Below are 18,392 nucleotides of genomic sequence, written 5' to 3' on the forward strand. Positions count from 1 at the left end.
GAAGAAGGGGATACCAAAGAAACATTAATGCAATGATAATATACAAACTTGTTTTTCTCTATATAGGACATTTCTTCCTTACCTTTTCTGCTTAACTGACGGCCAGTATTCAACATCCAATCTTGATGGCGAAAATTTGATCAGCTACCCCACAAGTGCCAACGTCTCCTGATGACGATGCCTCAATCTATGCCTACGGCGGGCCCTTTTTTGACTGCGACTCTGCACTTTGGCTGAGTTTCCAGATTCACCAGGCAGATGATGAGGCTCCTCATTTATAGATGAATACCCAAACAAAACATCAAGAGGATCTCCATATCCAAATATACTAATACCAGGTTGTACCTGCAAAAAGCTCACATCAGACAAGACAATTTGGCATTAGAATCAGCCATTGTTCCTTTTTAACAACCAAATAAAAAATTACAAAAAAAAAAAAAAAAAAAAAACCAAATTATAAACATATCTCAGCAATCCAACAGCTGATTTGTGACGAAAGGACAGAACTGTGTCCTATATGATGACAACTTAGCTAATTGAATCCAACATCTGATGTTTGACAAGAGATTCATAAAGGTTTACATTTGAAGGAACAAGTATGATCACTATCAAATTTGTACCAAAAGCCAGTTTCTAAATAATAATGTCCTAAAGTCCTAATAGAAAGACAAGAAAAGCAATTTCATATGCATAGTCTTGTAGCAATCATAAAACAAATCAATCAGCCAATTAAAGTGTTAATCATAAAACAAATGATGAAAAAAAATCCATTTTGAAACTTTATTGCCATTATTGAAGGATATTAGGGAAATGCAAAAGTGATGAGAATTATGATAAGTATAAAGATATTATGAAATGTGAAATCATATCGAAGGTGAATCAGAACCTCTATGCAAGCTTGGATAAGAAAGAAGGGGAAAAAGAGATCTATACATTTGCTCATATTAGAGATAGGAAGACGCGAGATATTGGAAAATTCAAGTGTGAATGATATTGACCAACACGTTCTTGTTGAAGACAAGGAGATAAAGGAAGATAATGTCCCACTTTGATCATTTTTTAACGGAGATCAAACACAAGATATTAGTGATATAAGTGTCCCTCACGATATGGTTAATAAATAGTTTATGCAAAGGATTCAAAAGGGAGAAGTCAAAATAGCTTTTACAACAATGGGATTGAAGAAATCTGTTGGGCCTGATGGCATTTCTATTAAGGTTTGGAGAAGCTGGGGGGAAAGAGGAATCAAGTAGTTGACAACTTGATTTAACAAGATTTAGGGATGTAATATAAAGTCTTTTGAGTGGAGAAAAGCACTTCAATACCTTTGTATAAGAACAAAGGCGATGTCCAAGTATGTGCCAAGTTGCCAACTACCAACGGATCAAACTAATGAGTTATACTATGAAACATTGAATGCAAGTGATAAAACAAAGGTTAAGGACAAGTGCGAAGATTTTATAAAAACAACTTGGTTTTAAGCCTAGAAGATCGACTATGGAGGCAATTCATTTTATGAGATAGCTAATGGAGATTCAGGAAAAGAAACCAAGTACTTACGTATGATAATATATTGATTTGGAGAAGGCCTACAAAAAAGGTACCAAGTAAAATACTTTGGTAGTTTGGTGGTTTTGCGAAATTCTATCGACATTATTAAGGACATGTATGAGGGAGCTAGCGCAAGTGTTAGGATGACCAAAGAGTTTTCTATTACAATTGATATTCATCAAGGTTCCACACTTCGCCCTTTTCTTTTTGCCATAGTTATGAAAAAATTGACGAATCAAATTCAAGATGATATACCATGGTTATGGTGTATGATGTTTGCTGACAATATTGTGTTGGTCGAGTAGACCCAAAAAAAAAAAAAAAAAGCTTGAAAAGTAAATTGGAATTATGGAGACGAATTTTAAGAACTTGTGGCTTGAAGGGAGCAGATTTAAGAAGTATTTGGAATGTATGATGAGTGACATTTATGGCACTCATTTGATCTCCTTTTGGATGAATTTCATTTCATTTTATTACTCTTTTCTTTAGTTTTCCTTAGTTTTATTCTTAATTTCTTCATTTTATGCTTTTCTTAGTTAGTTTCTCTATTTTGTGCATTTTATAGTTTACTTGTTGTTTTTTCCCTTTTATTTGCTTTTTCTCCTTTGTTTGTAGGTTGTGATTGATTGTCCAAGAATTCCCGAGCTTCCTTTCCATGGTTTTTCATTGTTTTTCATGCCTTATGCTTGTGCAAAGAGTTTCAAGTCAAGGGGGATCCGAAGAGCAAGCTTCAAGACCTTGGTTGGGCACTTTTCATGCCTTGTGTTTATCTAAAACTCCGAGGAAAGTTGCTGCCTACCTTGTCCTCCATCACCATCATCAAGAGTGTGTGCACCTCATGAGCTAGGACGAAGAGAAGAGAGGAAGTTTACCGAGGCAGGTGCGGGCGCACACGAAGTCGTGTGCGCCCGCACATGTGTCGAGTGCGGCCGCACATCAGGTGCGTGCGCTGGGTATGTTTCCCGTGCGCGCCTCTCTCTCTCCTACGTGCGACCGCACGGCGTGGGTCTATTTTTGGGCGTCATAACCGACTTCCTCTTTATATATATAGTTATTTCCTTCTATTTTTGAAAGAGAAGTTTTTACATTAGATTTCATTTGCTTAGTTTTTGATTAGAATTTTAGAGAGAGAAACTCAAGAATTGAAGAGAGAGAAACTCATGGTTTTTGGTTGATTGTTCAAGAATTCTCCATTGTAATTGATCTTTTGATCAAGTTTGTAAGGATCTTTCATCTTTGATTTCAATATAAGTTTGTTTTTAGTTGATTTCATTTGTTTTTCATATTATTGTTGATTGATTGAAGTTTGTTTGATGTTTGATTGGAGTTTGATTGAAGTTTGATTGATTGTTGATTTGATCTTTGATTTCTAATATGTTGATGATGAAATTGATGATTAGTGTAGTTTTGATTTTAATTTCCATGGCTAGTGAGTAGTTTACTAGTTAGGGTAATGGTGAAGCATGTATGAGTGATGGATTAGAGTAATTTGGGGATAATTAATGGAGTTGATGATATGATTAAACTTGGTTGATGATTCATGTGCATGTGTGTAATTGATTGAAGCTTGGCCATCTTTAATTGTTGCACTAGATTGCATTGTAAACTTGCTATGATACGGACCATTGATTAGTAACTTGCAATTTCTCGATTGAGGTATCTTATGACGTTTCCTAGTTAGTGTTTAGCGTAGTTGGCGCTAGTTAGACCCCTAGGAGAAATAACTTGGTATGCTCTTTTGGATACATGTTTGATCTTCCTTCACATCACTTGACTTAGTTGGTTTGACCTCCCAAATTACCCTTCTCTATTCCAATTACATGTGGATCCATTCCCATAGTGTCTTTTATATTGATTTTATACAAGTTTGTTGCATTGATTAGTTCTAGCTCTAGTTCTTACCATAAACCCCGCATTTGACTTCGGAGTAGCTTGACATTAGGCAATATACATTCAATTTCCATTCCTTTGGGTTCGACCTCGACTTACTACTATACTTCCATAGGGGTTTGTTGAGTTATAAATATTGTTTGATTGGGTGGGGAGGTAGCCCAACGACCTATCGTTTCCGCGCCCATCAATGTAAGATTAGGGATCACCTTGGATGGGAATATAATAGAAGGTTCTAATGTCTTCAGAGATCTGTTATTCAAAAGGACAGAGAATTTTATGGAGATGTAGCTCACAGAAGTGGAAGAGTGCGATCTTGACATGTCTCATAAATTGAAAGGTAAGTTCTATTGGCTAGCAATTAGGCTGCATTGTAATATGGTACCAAATGTTGGGTTGAAAAGCATTGTTACATGCATAAAATGAACGTGGCGAAGATACGTATATTGCGATGGAAGCATAGCAATACAAGAAAAGATTGGTTGTGGAATGAAATAACTAGGAAGAAAATAGGGGTTACATCCATTGAATTCAAGGTAAGGGAGAATTGCTTAAGGTGGTTTGTCCATGTAAGAAGGAGACCAACTGACAGTAAAGAGCCTTGAAGAGTGGCAAAGTGTTGGGATAGCAAGCCAAGAAGGAAGACCTAAGAAAACATGGAAGAGGGTGATTAACAGTGATATGAGTCATATGAGTCCTTTTACTCTTCATTTCACTTCATTTTACTAGGCTTGGAGTAAATTGAGATGGAGAGAAAAAATAAAGAAGTTTCATGTGATATGAGAGAGGTAAACAAAATTAATCAATTAAAGTGAAAATTGGCCTCAACAACTTGAAGTATAGCTTGGGTGCACCCCAAACTTGACACACCACCGATTACTAATTGGGATACAACATGTGTCATTAATGGGTATTTTTGGCACTTAAATTGAGATATTTCAGGTAATTAAAGGATAATTGGTAGGGGTGTCCATTATTTGGATAACAACCAAAATCCAATCCAATCTAAATTCGGATCGGATCGGATTGAATTTTTTTGAAGATTCGAATTTTTGGATTAGATCGGATTGACCTTGTTTGGATCAAAAAAACCGAATTAACCGAAATATATATGAAACCATACTTACACAAATATTGACTGTGTATATTAATCATATAAAATTATTCAGATAATTACATTAACATAAATTATGTTTTCAATACTACTTGTATTAATAATGTACAAATTTATAATTGCTTTTTTTATTTTTATAATCACTTTAGACCTTAAAATTTTGCAATGTATTTTAATTCGGATTTCGGATCGGATCCAACTAACCGAATTTTAATTTGGATTAGATCAGATTAGATTGATGAGAAATTCGGCTCGGGTTGGATTTGAAAAAATCGAATTTTAGTTTGGATCGAATTAGATTTGACCAAAATCCAAACCGAAAACCGAATAGACACCCCTAATAATTGGTAGCACGCATTGCACACCAATCCATAGTTGATGGCGCAAACTACTACTTTAAGTTTGGGGTGTTGGGTGGGTGAGGCCAATTTTGCCTCAATAAGAAAAACGAAGTAATGCAACTAAATTCAAAACTTTCATTTATAGAAAAGGAAAAATGTAATCTAATAATCCCACCATTAGTCGGTCTTCCATAAACAATTCCACCTTTTGAAATTCCAGAAACAATTCCACCTCTGACCCACCGACGATCCCATTGACCTACATCCTGTTAAACAGGTTAATTTTTTTTTTTTTTTTTCCTTTTCAACTACACTCCTTCTCAAGCCACCAGTCCAACCACCATAGCCACCCCAACACTCACTCCTTACTGCCACCCCCACCCAAGCCACCACAAAACTCACCAACCACGCCGGAGAATCCTACAACCCCGAAAAACCCCACCCTATCCCCTTCCTCGAAAATTCCACCTACAACCCCGAAAAACCCCACCCCTGAAACTCAATCCTCAGCCACGAAGTACTCCACCCCAGCCACGAAATACTTTACTCCAGCCCCGAATAATGCCACCCATCGTCTCCAATTCGATTTTTGGTTTGAAATAAAAAGCAAATTATGATTTCAATCATCTGAAAAATCGAATTGAAAGGGAATAAATAGATGAATTCAGAGGAGAGGGAAACGTACCAAAGAGAAGAGAGAAAGAGCATGAGAAGGAAAAAGAGGGGTTCTTCGTGCGATATGGGTTGCGGTTTAGGTTAGGTTTTTGGGGAAGCTAGGCGGTTGCGGCTGCGGCAGTGGTTGCAAGTGCTGATTTCGGGTTTCAGGGGTTGGCTTCCGGCACCTTGGAGGGATAGGTTGGGTTGCTGGGGAAAGCAAGGGCGGGGATGGGGAGGGGGTGCGGTGGCGAAATGGGGAGGAATGCGGTGGTTGGCTTTTTTGGTTTTTTTATTTATTAGTTTGGTTTTTTTTTTAAAAAAAAAAAAGAAAAATTAGATTAAACCTATTAAAATCTGACACGTGTCTTATAACCTATGAAAACCTGTTATAAAAATAATCCAACCGGTAAGGGATTGTTAATGGAAGATGGGGTCAAAGGTGAGATTGTTTCTGGAATTTCAGAAGGTGGGATTGTTTATGGAAGACCGACTAAAGGTGGGATTATTAGATTATATTTTTCCTATAGAAAATGATGCATCTTAAGAAAAACAGAGGATGCATTTCTTTTGCTAGAGTTTTCTCAAACCTTTATGTTTTTACTCACATGTTTTTTCTCTCGATTTTATCACCTTACCACACATTTTAAACTCTCGTAAATTTTGTATACCCATTTTGTTTTCCACTTTACACTTTTTTTTTTTCAACTTTTATTCAATCGTTTATTTTGCTAGGCTCTTTTCCCTTTTCAGATGGTTCCCTATTACGATTTATGTTAGTCAAACTCAATATTGGGACTAAAGCTTTATTGTTATTGTTGTTGCAAAACAATTTTGAAAAAGGTTTTCCTAAAGCACCAATAACAAGATGTGATAGTCAATAACAGAACAATACCTTAGTTTTAAAAGGCGCAAGGCGCACCAAGGCACAAATTGTCCTTGCAGCCTAGGCGTGAGGCGCAAGGCGAAGGCGCGCGCCTTTTGTATGCAAGGCGCATGTATTTATATATTTATTTCAAATTATATATTACTTTGATTGTACTTGATACCAATTAAAAAGATTCATAATAAATTAAATAATGCTATATGTAAATCTAAGGTAGTCTGACTTTGAAAAAATGTCCACCATTCTTCAAATTATAACTTAAACCTTAGTTCTTTTCCTTGAGGCGCAAAGGCGCACCTTACCCAAGGCGCTTTGAGGTGCACGAGGCGCGCGCCTTCCGTAGGTCTGAGCCTCGACTAGCTAAAGCCCATTTCCCAGAGCCTGGGCCCGAGGCGTGCCTAGGCACGCCCGAGGTGCGCTTTTTAAAACCAAGAACAATACCAAGCCCCCAACCCACAAATAAAACTTAAGAAAATACAATTACGCTTCTACTTGACCCATAAACGGATAAACTAGTTGAATGTTTTAACTGCAGTAGTTTTGAGTTTTGAGTACAAAATTTTAAAGTAAACAAAGGCTTCATTCTTTCTTTCTACTAAGAGCAACTCTAGTGGCAAGCTATTTGTCAAATTAGCTTGTCATGCCACCTAGGATTGTAAAGCTATCCTTCTTTCTAGCTAATTTATACCACAATGGTTAAGCTAATTGTCATTTAGTTTTTTCAAAATATTTTTAAATAATTAATATTTTATTAGAGACAATTAGATTCTAAGCTAATTTGCTTAGCCAAGCTAATTATAGCTTGAAAAATATTAAAATTGCAACCTAGTCCCCAAAAATATTAAAATATTAAAGTTGCTCTAATAAGTTTTGGATCAAATAAGTTCAGATAAGGACTGTTAAATGCAATAATTATAAAATTGATCAGGTCGAATAAGTTCAGATATAATTCTTAGTTTAGTCATTCAAAATGCCTCAAAAGATCCGTATTATTCATCTCACATCTGGAACTTTAAGAGTTTCAAAAGAAGTATAGAGGCAGTTAGGTATAATGAGAGAGCTGGGATACGATCAGTAGATTGAAGCAGAGTATGAGCATTAGGGTAATGGTCATCAGGCCTTGGTTGAGTATAATTCTTGTTTCAACTGGAAGAGAAATCATCTGCTGTTCTACTATTATATTCTTGTATCAGATAAGAGCTAAACTGGCTGTTCGATAAAAATTTACTTAGCCTCATTATTTAGTATTTCCGCTAATGTTTACCTTAAAGGGCTAAAGAGTCACCAAATATAAGTAATACGAAGTACAATTTATTAAAGCAATCCATTGTGGATCCACAACAAACGAGTAAAAAAACTCTAGCTACACCCATCACAAAGTATGATAGAAAATGACTCATTTGCTTTGCTAGGAGATCGCAACAAGTCAAATTTCAAGCAGAGATCATCAAAATCACTACTTACCGCACTAATCAATATTCCATAAAAGAGAACATGGAAAACAAAAGCAGCAAATTTTATGAAAGTTTATAGTGGTTGTTTGAAATATTGACAACCACAATGTTTTAAGGATGTTTTAATGATTATGCAGTCTATGATTGACTTATTTTTCTCAAATTATAAAGTATATTTCTTTAATGTTGGTACAAAATAGTATCATCAACGTTTTTTTATTTATCCAATTTTTAGTTTCATTTATGTAATTTTAATTTTCATTTTATAATTTCTCTACAAATAATTTTTTTATGTTGGATTAAATTTTTCAAAAATTATATTTGCATTGTAGATATAAAAAGACTAATTGTGTTCATATTATGATGTAAAAAACTCATGAGCATGCACTTACAGAGGATTGTTTATTCTCTGCACTAGGGCCTCTCAGTTTGACGTTAGAATCATCCTTTCTCTGTTGATGATATACACCTTTCTTAGCAGACTCATGGTTCATATTGTCATCAGTTGTCCGGTGATTATCGACATGCAGATGCCGTTGCCGATATATTGGTTTGGAACGTCCAGGGGTTGAATCATTAAATATTTCTTCACAGTAGAAATACTTGGAGAAAGGCTTCATTTTCTCAGGATCATTGCCATACTTCTCCAGTATTCTGCATTTATAATCAATAGTTCAGCATCATCTAAAATATTGTCTACTCAACAAACATTAAATGGCAGCATGAATCTTGGACTTCATATCTATCTTTATTGAAATTGGAGACAGGGATAAAATAAATTCAAGAATACTCTGCTTGAGCATTAGGCATGCCTTTTTTTTATATATTGATTCGGAAAATGAGAGCATAGCTCTACATAGACAGCAGCAAAACCTTTTACTAGCTCTAAATAATTGTTATTGCATTCAACAGGTTAAAGAAACACGAGACAAACAAGTGTCAACGATATTTTAGGCAAAAGGAAACGTAGCCTCTGAAAATCTACTTCCTTTGAATTTTAACTTGCAATTCAAAAATATGTCAAAATGGATATTTTTTATTGTCTAAATTTAGAGTTTTCCCCCTACTTTAAACAATATTACCCACCAAAACACCCCCTAACATTAATTATACTCCAACCATATACAGCATTATTTCCCTGACTTTAATCCACCACAAGTCATGAACATTTACAAACTTATTCACTCCCTCTCTCTCTTCATCCTCCCCTTTCCCCATGGTAGCCAACACCACCAACCCAACTCCCCTCTCCACTACCACCATCCCTCCAAATATATATAACTTAACACCACCACCACCACCACCACCACCACCACCATATCTACGAATCATAACATCCCAATCACTAACTTCACAACCACCCCTGATTTGCAAAAGGAGTTTCTGAACTCAGATGCATACACTATCAACCACGAAATCAAAAACTTGTTTTAAAAGCAGGTTAGAATTTCGCAGCAACTAAAGCTATAAGATTGAGGCAGTCCTCATGCTCATAACATGTTTAATTTGTTTTATGAGCGCCTTTGTTTGGCTTTTCCACAAACAAATCCACATTCGCGTCTGGACACATTCTAGAACATCAAAATGAGTTTCAATATAACAGAATGCAGAAAAACTTGACTGAGCTATATGGAATGCTCAAATCTACTAAATGCAATATCAAGAAGAAACTTGCCAAGGCCATTTTAATGGTGTGCAAAGAGATTGGGTTAAAGAAGCAAGGAAACAAAACTGATATTGACCAGCAAAGCAGAAAAGCAAAAAAGTTGAAGAAAGAATCCTGGTGATAGTTCTTTCCAAAAATACAAGGATCACAAGAACAACTATGTTACTTCTACTTCGTGTATTTTTGTTACTGAATGCAATTTTGCAACTACTTGAGTCTCAGACTCTCAGATACCAATTACGTTTTACTCATAACTTCAAAATTAGGGGTATTAAATTAGGGTTTACTAATTAGTTATAAGAAGAATCTGTTGGGGCCTGGAGAATCATATATTTAGTAAAATAAAACTCTATTAATTTTAGCCTTTAAAAGTTTTTGGTAAATAAAGGGAAATAGTTCAGTGGAGGGCAAATCAAAGAATAATGATGAAAATTGAAACACTAACCAATACACCAAAATACCAAGCTAACACAAGTGTGAGCCAATTTTTTATTACTTAGTTGTTGCCCCCAGATTTAATACCCATATGATATAATGCCCATTTTGTGTTCTGGCCCCAAAATCTGAAAAATATGGAAGCAGGTCATTATGTTCCATATCTTAATAATCATCATAATATAGCAGAATACAAAACGATTTTGCAAAGGATGAACTTCCAAGCTCCAAGCATTGAAACCTCCAGCCTTTTCCCTCCCCAACCCCAAATCATAAATAACCCCAAAAACAAAGTGCTAGCAATCAAGAACCTTCCAACTTTTGTTTCATAACAAAAGATAAGAGAAATCACACTTCCACCATTGAGCCAAGTACCTTCCAAATTATGTCACTAACACAATCCAGACAAATTCAACATAGCTCTTTGTATGCTGAGTGGTCTTTAGCTTTCTTGCTCAGGAGTGAAGGTGTATCACAAATGAAGCACATGAAAGTCATGGGAAGATGTCGAAATTAAACATAAAGCAAAGCCACAAGGCCCACAAGTACCTTAAGTTACTTTTTCTGAAATGCAAGATGTTGATTAAACACTCAGTGACATACAAAGCCAGCAATACCATCAAATCCAAAGTTAGTTTCAATGAAACATGATTTCCCATTTCAAAATTAACAGTGCTAGAAAACAAATTAAGTAGTGTCGGACACTGTACCTACATTTTTTCCAGCTCATACTGCATCCGACTCCCATCCAATTTCAGAATACGATCAGCACATGTGTTTACAGATTTACCAAATGCCCAACTTGCAGTCAGAAACCCAGCTCCTGCAATAGTAGGGATAATGACATCATACATACAATGACATAGATAGTAAGAAATGCCTTAAATGTTAATTCATGGCAATCATATCAGGTCATCCGAGAACTAACGATGGACAAACAATTTTACTTAGCACTAGTACCGATTATCTAATTGAACAAAAAAATAATATTGTGTTAATGCTACAAAATAGGAAAATTACACTTTAATAATCCCAAGTTTGCTCAATTTACTTTAAATAATTTAATCCCAACTTTGATTATTCCGTAATAATCCCAACTTTCACTTACGTTTTCTTTCTTAAATCCCAAATTGGTCAACAAAAGTCAATGACCTGGTATTTCAAGTTACTTGACGCGTGTCAGGTTGTGATTGATCCAAAAATAAAAAAAGAAAAAAATAATAATAATAAATGTATATTTTTTTAAACAAAACTTCTAAATTTTTTTTTAAAAAAATCCTTTTTTATCTTTTCTTCTTCTTCCCTTCAAACCTCCATGAATGCACCATAAATAATGCAGCACCTCCACAACCGACCTCCACCACCACCCCTCCCCTCCAAAATCCGACCACCAATCACTACCACCCCTTCCCCTCCATAATCCGACCATCCCCACTCCATCCCCTCCAAAATCCGACCACCTCATTCCCTTCCCTACTCCAATCATCAAGAATTAAACATCATCATTCAAATTTACAATCCCAATTTTTCTAATTTCTCAACTCCCTAAACAAACCCAACCAATAATTCTTGCTTTACAAACATCACTTGTTCATGCAATATGCAATCAACCCATATTATAATCTGACAAAATCAGCAAGATTATGATCTGATCTAGGGGTGGTGGTTCTAGGGGAAGGGGGGCGACAGGGCGGCTGCCGGAGGAAGGAGGGGAAAGGGCTTGGTTTGCTGGAGGGGGTCGGTGAGGCTTGGGGTTCTAGTGGGAAGGGGTGGGGCTGGGTGGTTTTCTGTTTTTTTTTTAAATAAAAATTTAATTTTTTTTTAAATCTTTTTGATTAAGTTAACATGCAACAACTGCCAAATTATTTGTTTTTAAAAAATTAACCTTTTCTTCAAGTAACTGATAATCGGGATTGAAGAAAGAAAACGCAGCTGAAAGTTGGAATTGTTCCAAAATAATCAAAAGTTGGGATTATTCAAAATAAATCAGCCAAAGTTGGGATTTTTTTTTTTTTTTTTGAAACACCAAAGTTGGGATTATTAAAGTATATTTTTCTATAAATAAAAATATTTAAAATTCAATCAAGATCAGTAAAAGAATTGATTTCACACAGCTCAGTTTAAGTGATATTTGGTCCACAGCTATGGCAAATTGGCAATCATAGCCACATGTTAGGATTTTAGGAACCTCATGACTACATAAAACATTTATCCTCGAAATAATGTTTACACTGATGAAATCAGCTTTTAAAATAATTACAATAATCCAATTCTACAAAGAACACTGAGTTTTTCCTGTATTTAATTGCTACTGTACAGTCATGAAAATTGAACAAAAGCAACCATCTGCCTAACATGTAGGATTTGTGGTAGGAAAAACTTTATACTCATGATATATAGAAAACCATTTTTACTATCTAATCATCTATGGGACCAAAAGAAATTATAGCCTCGGAATGAACCAATCTAGCTGGAACTTATCCAAGAATTTTCAAATTCAAAAATCTAAACATTCAACTACACTGATTAGTGCAGAGAATTTTATAATGCATTATTTTTCCAGCTTGATGATATACATGTCCTTATCTAAAGGAGATTTATAGAAAGTGTAACTACTGCATTTCAAATTTTACCTGAGTAAGTATTGATAGAATATACTTTCTTTTAGAATCATCAGTGTTAGCAATTTAGCGGAAAACTACAAATCTACAATTAATGAAATATATGACCGAACAAGGAACAGCATGAAAACAGGAAACAAATGGACACAACACAACTATTCAATAGTTAAAATGAATAATGTGCTTAAGAAATTCATATTTTTCCATAAGCAGATTAATTATACATCAGATATGAAATACAGAGCTTAAACTACCTGCAACAGGTATCACACGATTAGCAGTTTTCCATTTTCTCGTCACTGCAAGAACAAAAAATTTCGATTAAACTAATAGAAGGAACAAAAAATTATCAAAATATTTGCTATTGTTTGGCTTTGGAATACAATGGATACAAGTCAAAATGACTTGTATACTTGCTTGGGCTTTTTTTTTTCCAAGTGGTTGTTGATTTTTAAATCAAGGGTCCAATAGAAGTAATCTCTTTGAAATTTCTGAGTCAACGATGCAATAATAGATCAGTACAAGTATTGGAATAAAATTAGTGTTATGCAGAAAAGAGAAGGAGAATAAAACCATCAAAGTTGCCAAGTGTGGTATAAATATAGGAATAATATTATTGTTATGTAGAAAATAGAACACCAATAGAATAACCTCTTTAAGAGTATACAAGTTAATGTAATTAGAGGTGCCTCATTAAATCAAAAATTCTATACTTAGTAATACTCCCTCCAAAGTAATTAACAAAACTTAGAAGCAACAAATTGAGCTTCCATGATTCTATAAACCAGCCATGATTCTCATGAATGAAGATTCTATATCCAAACAACAATAAAGCAACTATTGAACAAAAGAAATGCCAATATAAACTATGTGTCAACAATTAAAAAACTAAATACAAAATTTATAGAAAAAACACAACAATCATTCTATGACTAACCCCCCAAAAATTCCTGACATAGAACAACTCATCATAAAATCACACAATAATCATCCATTATGAAATTGTAATTTTCAAAAGCATAACTCCACAAAGTGATCATATACTGACACTTTGTATAACTTAACAACTGCCTATGAAAATATTCCTAACCTATCAAAGGTAAGGCCATTGTATCCCAGCTACATTGGAAAAATCTAGATAGGATGGTGCTGTTGTTCGCTAAAATAGGACAAACCTATTATCTAAAATTCACTTCATCCTCTAAGTTATATATTATCCCCTTTCCATCCTTTTCTTGTTCCTGTTTTCTTTTTCAAATTTTGTAAGGCACATCTTTGATGATAATTTTCATTAATTACTAATACTAAAAATTATGAAACGTTTACATTTTGACACCATGAATTAAGAATACAACAAGATCCCAAATGATAATTTTTTTTTGCCTTACATATTTGTAAGAGTTCCTAATCATTGTTTTGGCTCTAGAACTATAAAACTCCCTCTAGCAACACCAAAAGAGAAAGGAAGAGTTCTTAGCATAAGAAATAGAGTATGTCAAATAAAAACAAATACTTACATTTCTCATAAATTCATAATACAACACATTTCAAATGACATTGAAATGATAAATTATTAGATGCTAAGAATCTTCAACAATTCAATCAACTGCAGACATAATTAAACCCACTATATATAAACCAAACCCATATCAGATCCTCGACTAGGTATGGTTACAATTGACATTTTAATTTATATGATCATGGAAAAGTTTCACAAAATAGCCAAACAAACACTTAAACACATACCCTTGTCCGAAATCGGAGTCCAAGTAAATTAGGTAGTAGAAGAGGGAATCTAACTTACCAATCCAAGCAAGACCAGAGGCAAGACCACTTGCTACCGCACAACTCTTAATGGCCTGAGACTTCCACTCAACAAAGACTTTTGATTCTTGGGTGGTCATTTTCTCTTGTCCCTATTCAATCAAATGAAAATTATCAGCTCAATTAACTAAAATTCCTTCAAACAAACATCTGGGTTCAATTATTTGAATGAAATTGAAAATTGGGGATTTTTAAATGAAAATGGATTATAAAAAAAGTACCGTTTTGGAGAGGAGAGATCGGAACAGTTCGTCTAATGCAGGTCCTGCCATTTTGATTCTTTAAATTCAAATAATTTTTTATGAAGGTTTGAATTTTCTGTGATATATATGATGATTCCGAGTTTTGCAGCAACTCGTTTCTGGTTGCTAGCCGCTAGTTTCTCCTACTTCCCCGTTTCCCTAATTGCAAATTTGCAAATGGATTTCAGTTCGCATGATCTATCTGATTTTCGTGATAGCTTAGTGACATTTGTGTAAATCTAATACGAGTTAGGGTTCAGCTCCCAATTTTCCTTCTCGAAATAATCAGTTTAGTCAGTTCAATTGAATTCAGTCAATGAGAATAGACTCTTAGTATTCGAAAAAAAACAACTTTTATTAATCACGGGTCCTATAGATGTTGATTTATTTAGAAGGTCTTAATTCAGTATTAACTACTCCCTCTGTCTCCAATTAGTTGCCCCAAATCATAAATCCACTCTATTAAGGCTTTGGGCAAAAAATGGTGCACATGGATTGACACAAATAGTCAAATATCAATAAGAAGAGAGATAAAGAGAGTGCAATTAGGAAAACATGCCAATAGTATGGGCAATCTTTTGGGGACACCTTAAAAAGGAAAGTGGAGCAAACAATTAAGGACAGAGGGAGTCATTATCTGCTTGGGCAATGGCGCAACGCCCCAGGTCATTATAAATTTATTACTTAAATCGAACTTCATATATTTTGGCTTGTTTAAGTAGTGGTTTTTTTTAAAAAGATTATAGCTTAAGTAATTTGTGGTTTGTATGAGCTGGTTTGAGTGTAAGAATACTTTTTTGCATTAATAAATATAGGGTAAATGATAAATAAATCCGTTGTGTAAAAAAAAAATTGATAAATCAAATATGTATAAATTTGATGTCAATATATATACTACTCCGTACTTCATAATTAATGCACAAAAAATATTACTCTATAATTACAACTGTATATATGTATGTATATATATATACACACACACACACACACACACACACATATATATATATAAATATATATATATATATATATATATATATATATATATATATATATATATATATATATATATTAGATCATGTGAGAACCAAGGTGAATAGTAGGAACTAGGAACCAATCTCAGCCTTTAATCACGCTACATCCGACGGCTCACATCTCACCCGCATTCACGAAAATGCCATTAATAACACAAGAAGCATTCCTTTGAAAAAGTGCACATACTTTAATCATTAAATTGATGGTCATTACGGAGTAAATGAAAGAGAGGGGTTTTTTGGGTAGTGGGTTTGTCAGTATTTTGTTGGGAATTGGGTAGTTGTACTCCTATTTATTTGATTTTCTTGGGTAAATAGAGAAGTAATCAGTTAGTGTATTTATGGGCCTTCAAACCTTTACTATCATATTATTGGACTATTGTATAAAGCCTCTACATATTCAATTTTTTTCCCAAACCTATAAGGGGCCAAGCCCCGTTGAGCCTCTATAATAATCCGCCCCTATATATATATATAAGGGGTGGTTCCGCTGAAAAAAAAACTTATGCTGAAAACAAGGCTTATGCTGAAAACAACAAATCTCAACCATTCATTATTAGCACAAAAGATCAGACGGTTTAAAAACCCTAAGATCTTTCCAACCTTACATATAACCAATTCAACCGTTTTAGGTCACTACATACTAAATTAAGATAACTTTATCTAAATTGGCGGCATTTACATAGAGTTGTCATATATAAAAATAACGTAACTATATCAATTTGAAAATAATTACATAGAGGTTACTATATATAAACTTAGGGTAATTTCATCAATTTGAGCCCATTTACCTAGTAGTCTCTATATAAAAAAAAATAAGGTAATTATATCAGTTATATTAATTTTGACGACATTTACACATACGTCACTATATATTAAAATAAGGTAACAATATCAATTTTGATGACGCCTGCACAGAGGTCAGATCACTATATATAAAAATAAGGTAACAATATCAATTTTGACGACGTTTGCATAAAGATCACTATGTAGAAAAATAAGGTAACTTTTATCAATTTTGACGACATTTACACAAAGGTCACTATATATAAAAATAAGGTAACTATATACATTAAGGTCACTATCTACAAAAATGTATTAAGGTCATTAATTTTGCCCACATTTACATTAAGGTCACTATATTAAAAAATAAGGTAACTATATCAATTTTGACCATATTCTCATAGAAGTCACTATTATACAAAGTAGGGTAACTATATCAATTTTGACCATATTTACATAAAGGTCACTATATACAAAAACAAGACAACTATTTCAATTTTGATGGTAACCTCCAACCATAGTCAAGCAACACCCAATCTACAAGCCACTTGGATTCCATACTTTGCTGCCGCAGCTTTTGCATACTCCATATTCCATCTTCTTGACGTATGTCGAACAGCCCATACCTCTCCAATTTTGAATCATGAATTGAATATATTTCAGTGACAAAGAATATAATAAAATACGGCATCTGAATGGAGACTGCTTAAATGCATTTAAATTAGAGCAAATGTAAAATTCTTCACCAAATTATACAAATAACAATATCGATTTATTCAGCTTCACCAAAATCAAGACTACAAAAACAAAATATTCAATCGGAGCAATCAAATCAAAATACTCTGTTCAAATGGATTTATAGAGGAACTACAATCTTTAATGAATTGATCTACACAATCTAAAACAAACCTACGACAATCAAAACATAATAGTGCTCAATATAATTTAAAAATTATAATATGTCGCTCAATTAAAATGCAAATTCCTTAATTTAGACTATTCTCATCATCAATTACTTTCCACATTACAAGTCAATTTAATAAAAATCAACAATCATAGCTCATTTCAAATTTGCAATTGAAATGTTCATTTCAACCTAAGAGTTGAATAAAAGAAACTTCATAATAAAAATAAAAAATTAGAACTACAACTACTTCAGCATGTTCCATGTTCATATTTAATGAGAAGCTTGTGAAAAGAGGAAAACGCATCACAAAAAATCACCTGATTCAAGGATTCACCACCAGATCTTCGCCGAAAAATTCAACGCCAGTAAATGATGAAGAATAAATTCGACAAAATGAAGGTCTCAAAGATGGTAGACGACGATGGAGATGAGTTTCGAGAGGTGATTTTTTTTTTATTTTTTTAAGCAGTGTTTACAGAGATAGCATAGTCTAGAGTCAACCATATCTTCTGCATTTCACAGCAAGATTATGGGCCTCTTGGACTACATGCCTATCCACTTTTGAACAAATAACAAAATCTCTTTGTAAAGCTACTACTTTTATGTCATTTATGATGTGCTTCTGCTCCTCTTCAGCATTTTGTATGTTCAGAAGAGCTTGGATGACCTGTTGTGAGTCCGTTCGAATAATTATGTTTCCGTAAACTGCTGGAACTTCCTTAATGGCTATAAGGATAGCCATGGCCTCTGCTTGGTTAGACTTGGTTGCAAAGATTCTTCTTGCTGCTGATAATTGATCCATCATTAGAGTCGTGGACACCCAAGCTATTGCTGCTGTCCATGATGTATCAAAAGGCATACTTTCCTTTTTACAGGCTGCATCTACGCAAACTGTGATGCTCGGTCTGTTGCTTGCTCTCCCTGTACACCATAGCATGAATCAAAGGTGATGGCAAGTTAGCTGTAAGTGCTGATAGAGGGAGATGCTTC

At 34.2% G+C, this 18,392-nt stretch overlaps 1 protein-coding gene across 1 annotated transcript; it reads right to left on the bottom strand.

Annotated features, from left to right (window-relative positions):
- Positions 1-11: 11 nt before the first annotated feature.
- LOC145609188 (uncharacterized) lies at positions 12-14,901 on the bottom strand. The gene is made up of 6 exons (XM_081664735.1): positions 14,658-14,901; positions 14,417-14,528; positions 12,867-12,911; positions 10,706-10,814; positions 8,283-8,544; positions 12-345 (listed from the first exon to the last, which is right to left on the bottom strand). Exons 1-6 carry the CDS (start codon positions 14,706-14,708, stop codon positions 145-147), a joined length of 780 nt encoding a protein of 259 aa, XP_081520861.1. The 5' UTR covers positions 14,709-14,901; the 3' UTR covers positions 12-144.
- Positions 14,902-18,392: the final 3,491 nt, after the last annotated feature.

The sequence above is a fragment of the Chenopodium album genome, chromosome 23, assembly GCF_948465745.1.
Source record: "Chenopodium album chromosome 23, dcCheAlbu1.1, whole genome shotgun sequence".
Lineage (NCBI taxonomy): Eukaryota > Viridiplantae > Streptophyta > Magnoliopsida > Caryophyllales > Amaranthaceae > Chenopodium > Chenopodium album.

Excerpts from the sequence above, each read along its gene's own strand:
- LOC145609188 (XM_081664735.1), bottom strand. The coding sequence starts at position 14,708 with ATGGCAGGACCTGCATTAGACGAACTGTTCCGATCTCTCCTCTCCAAA. Across the intron at positions 8,545-10,705 it reads CAGTATGAGCTGGAAAAAAT|AATACTGGAGAAGTATGGCA; the intron begins GTAGGTACAGTG and ends TTATAAATGCAG. Across the intron at positions 346-8,282 it reads CAGAGAATAAACAATCCTCT|GTACAACCTGGTATTAGTAT; the intron begins GTAAGTGCATGC and ends AGCTTTTTGCAG.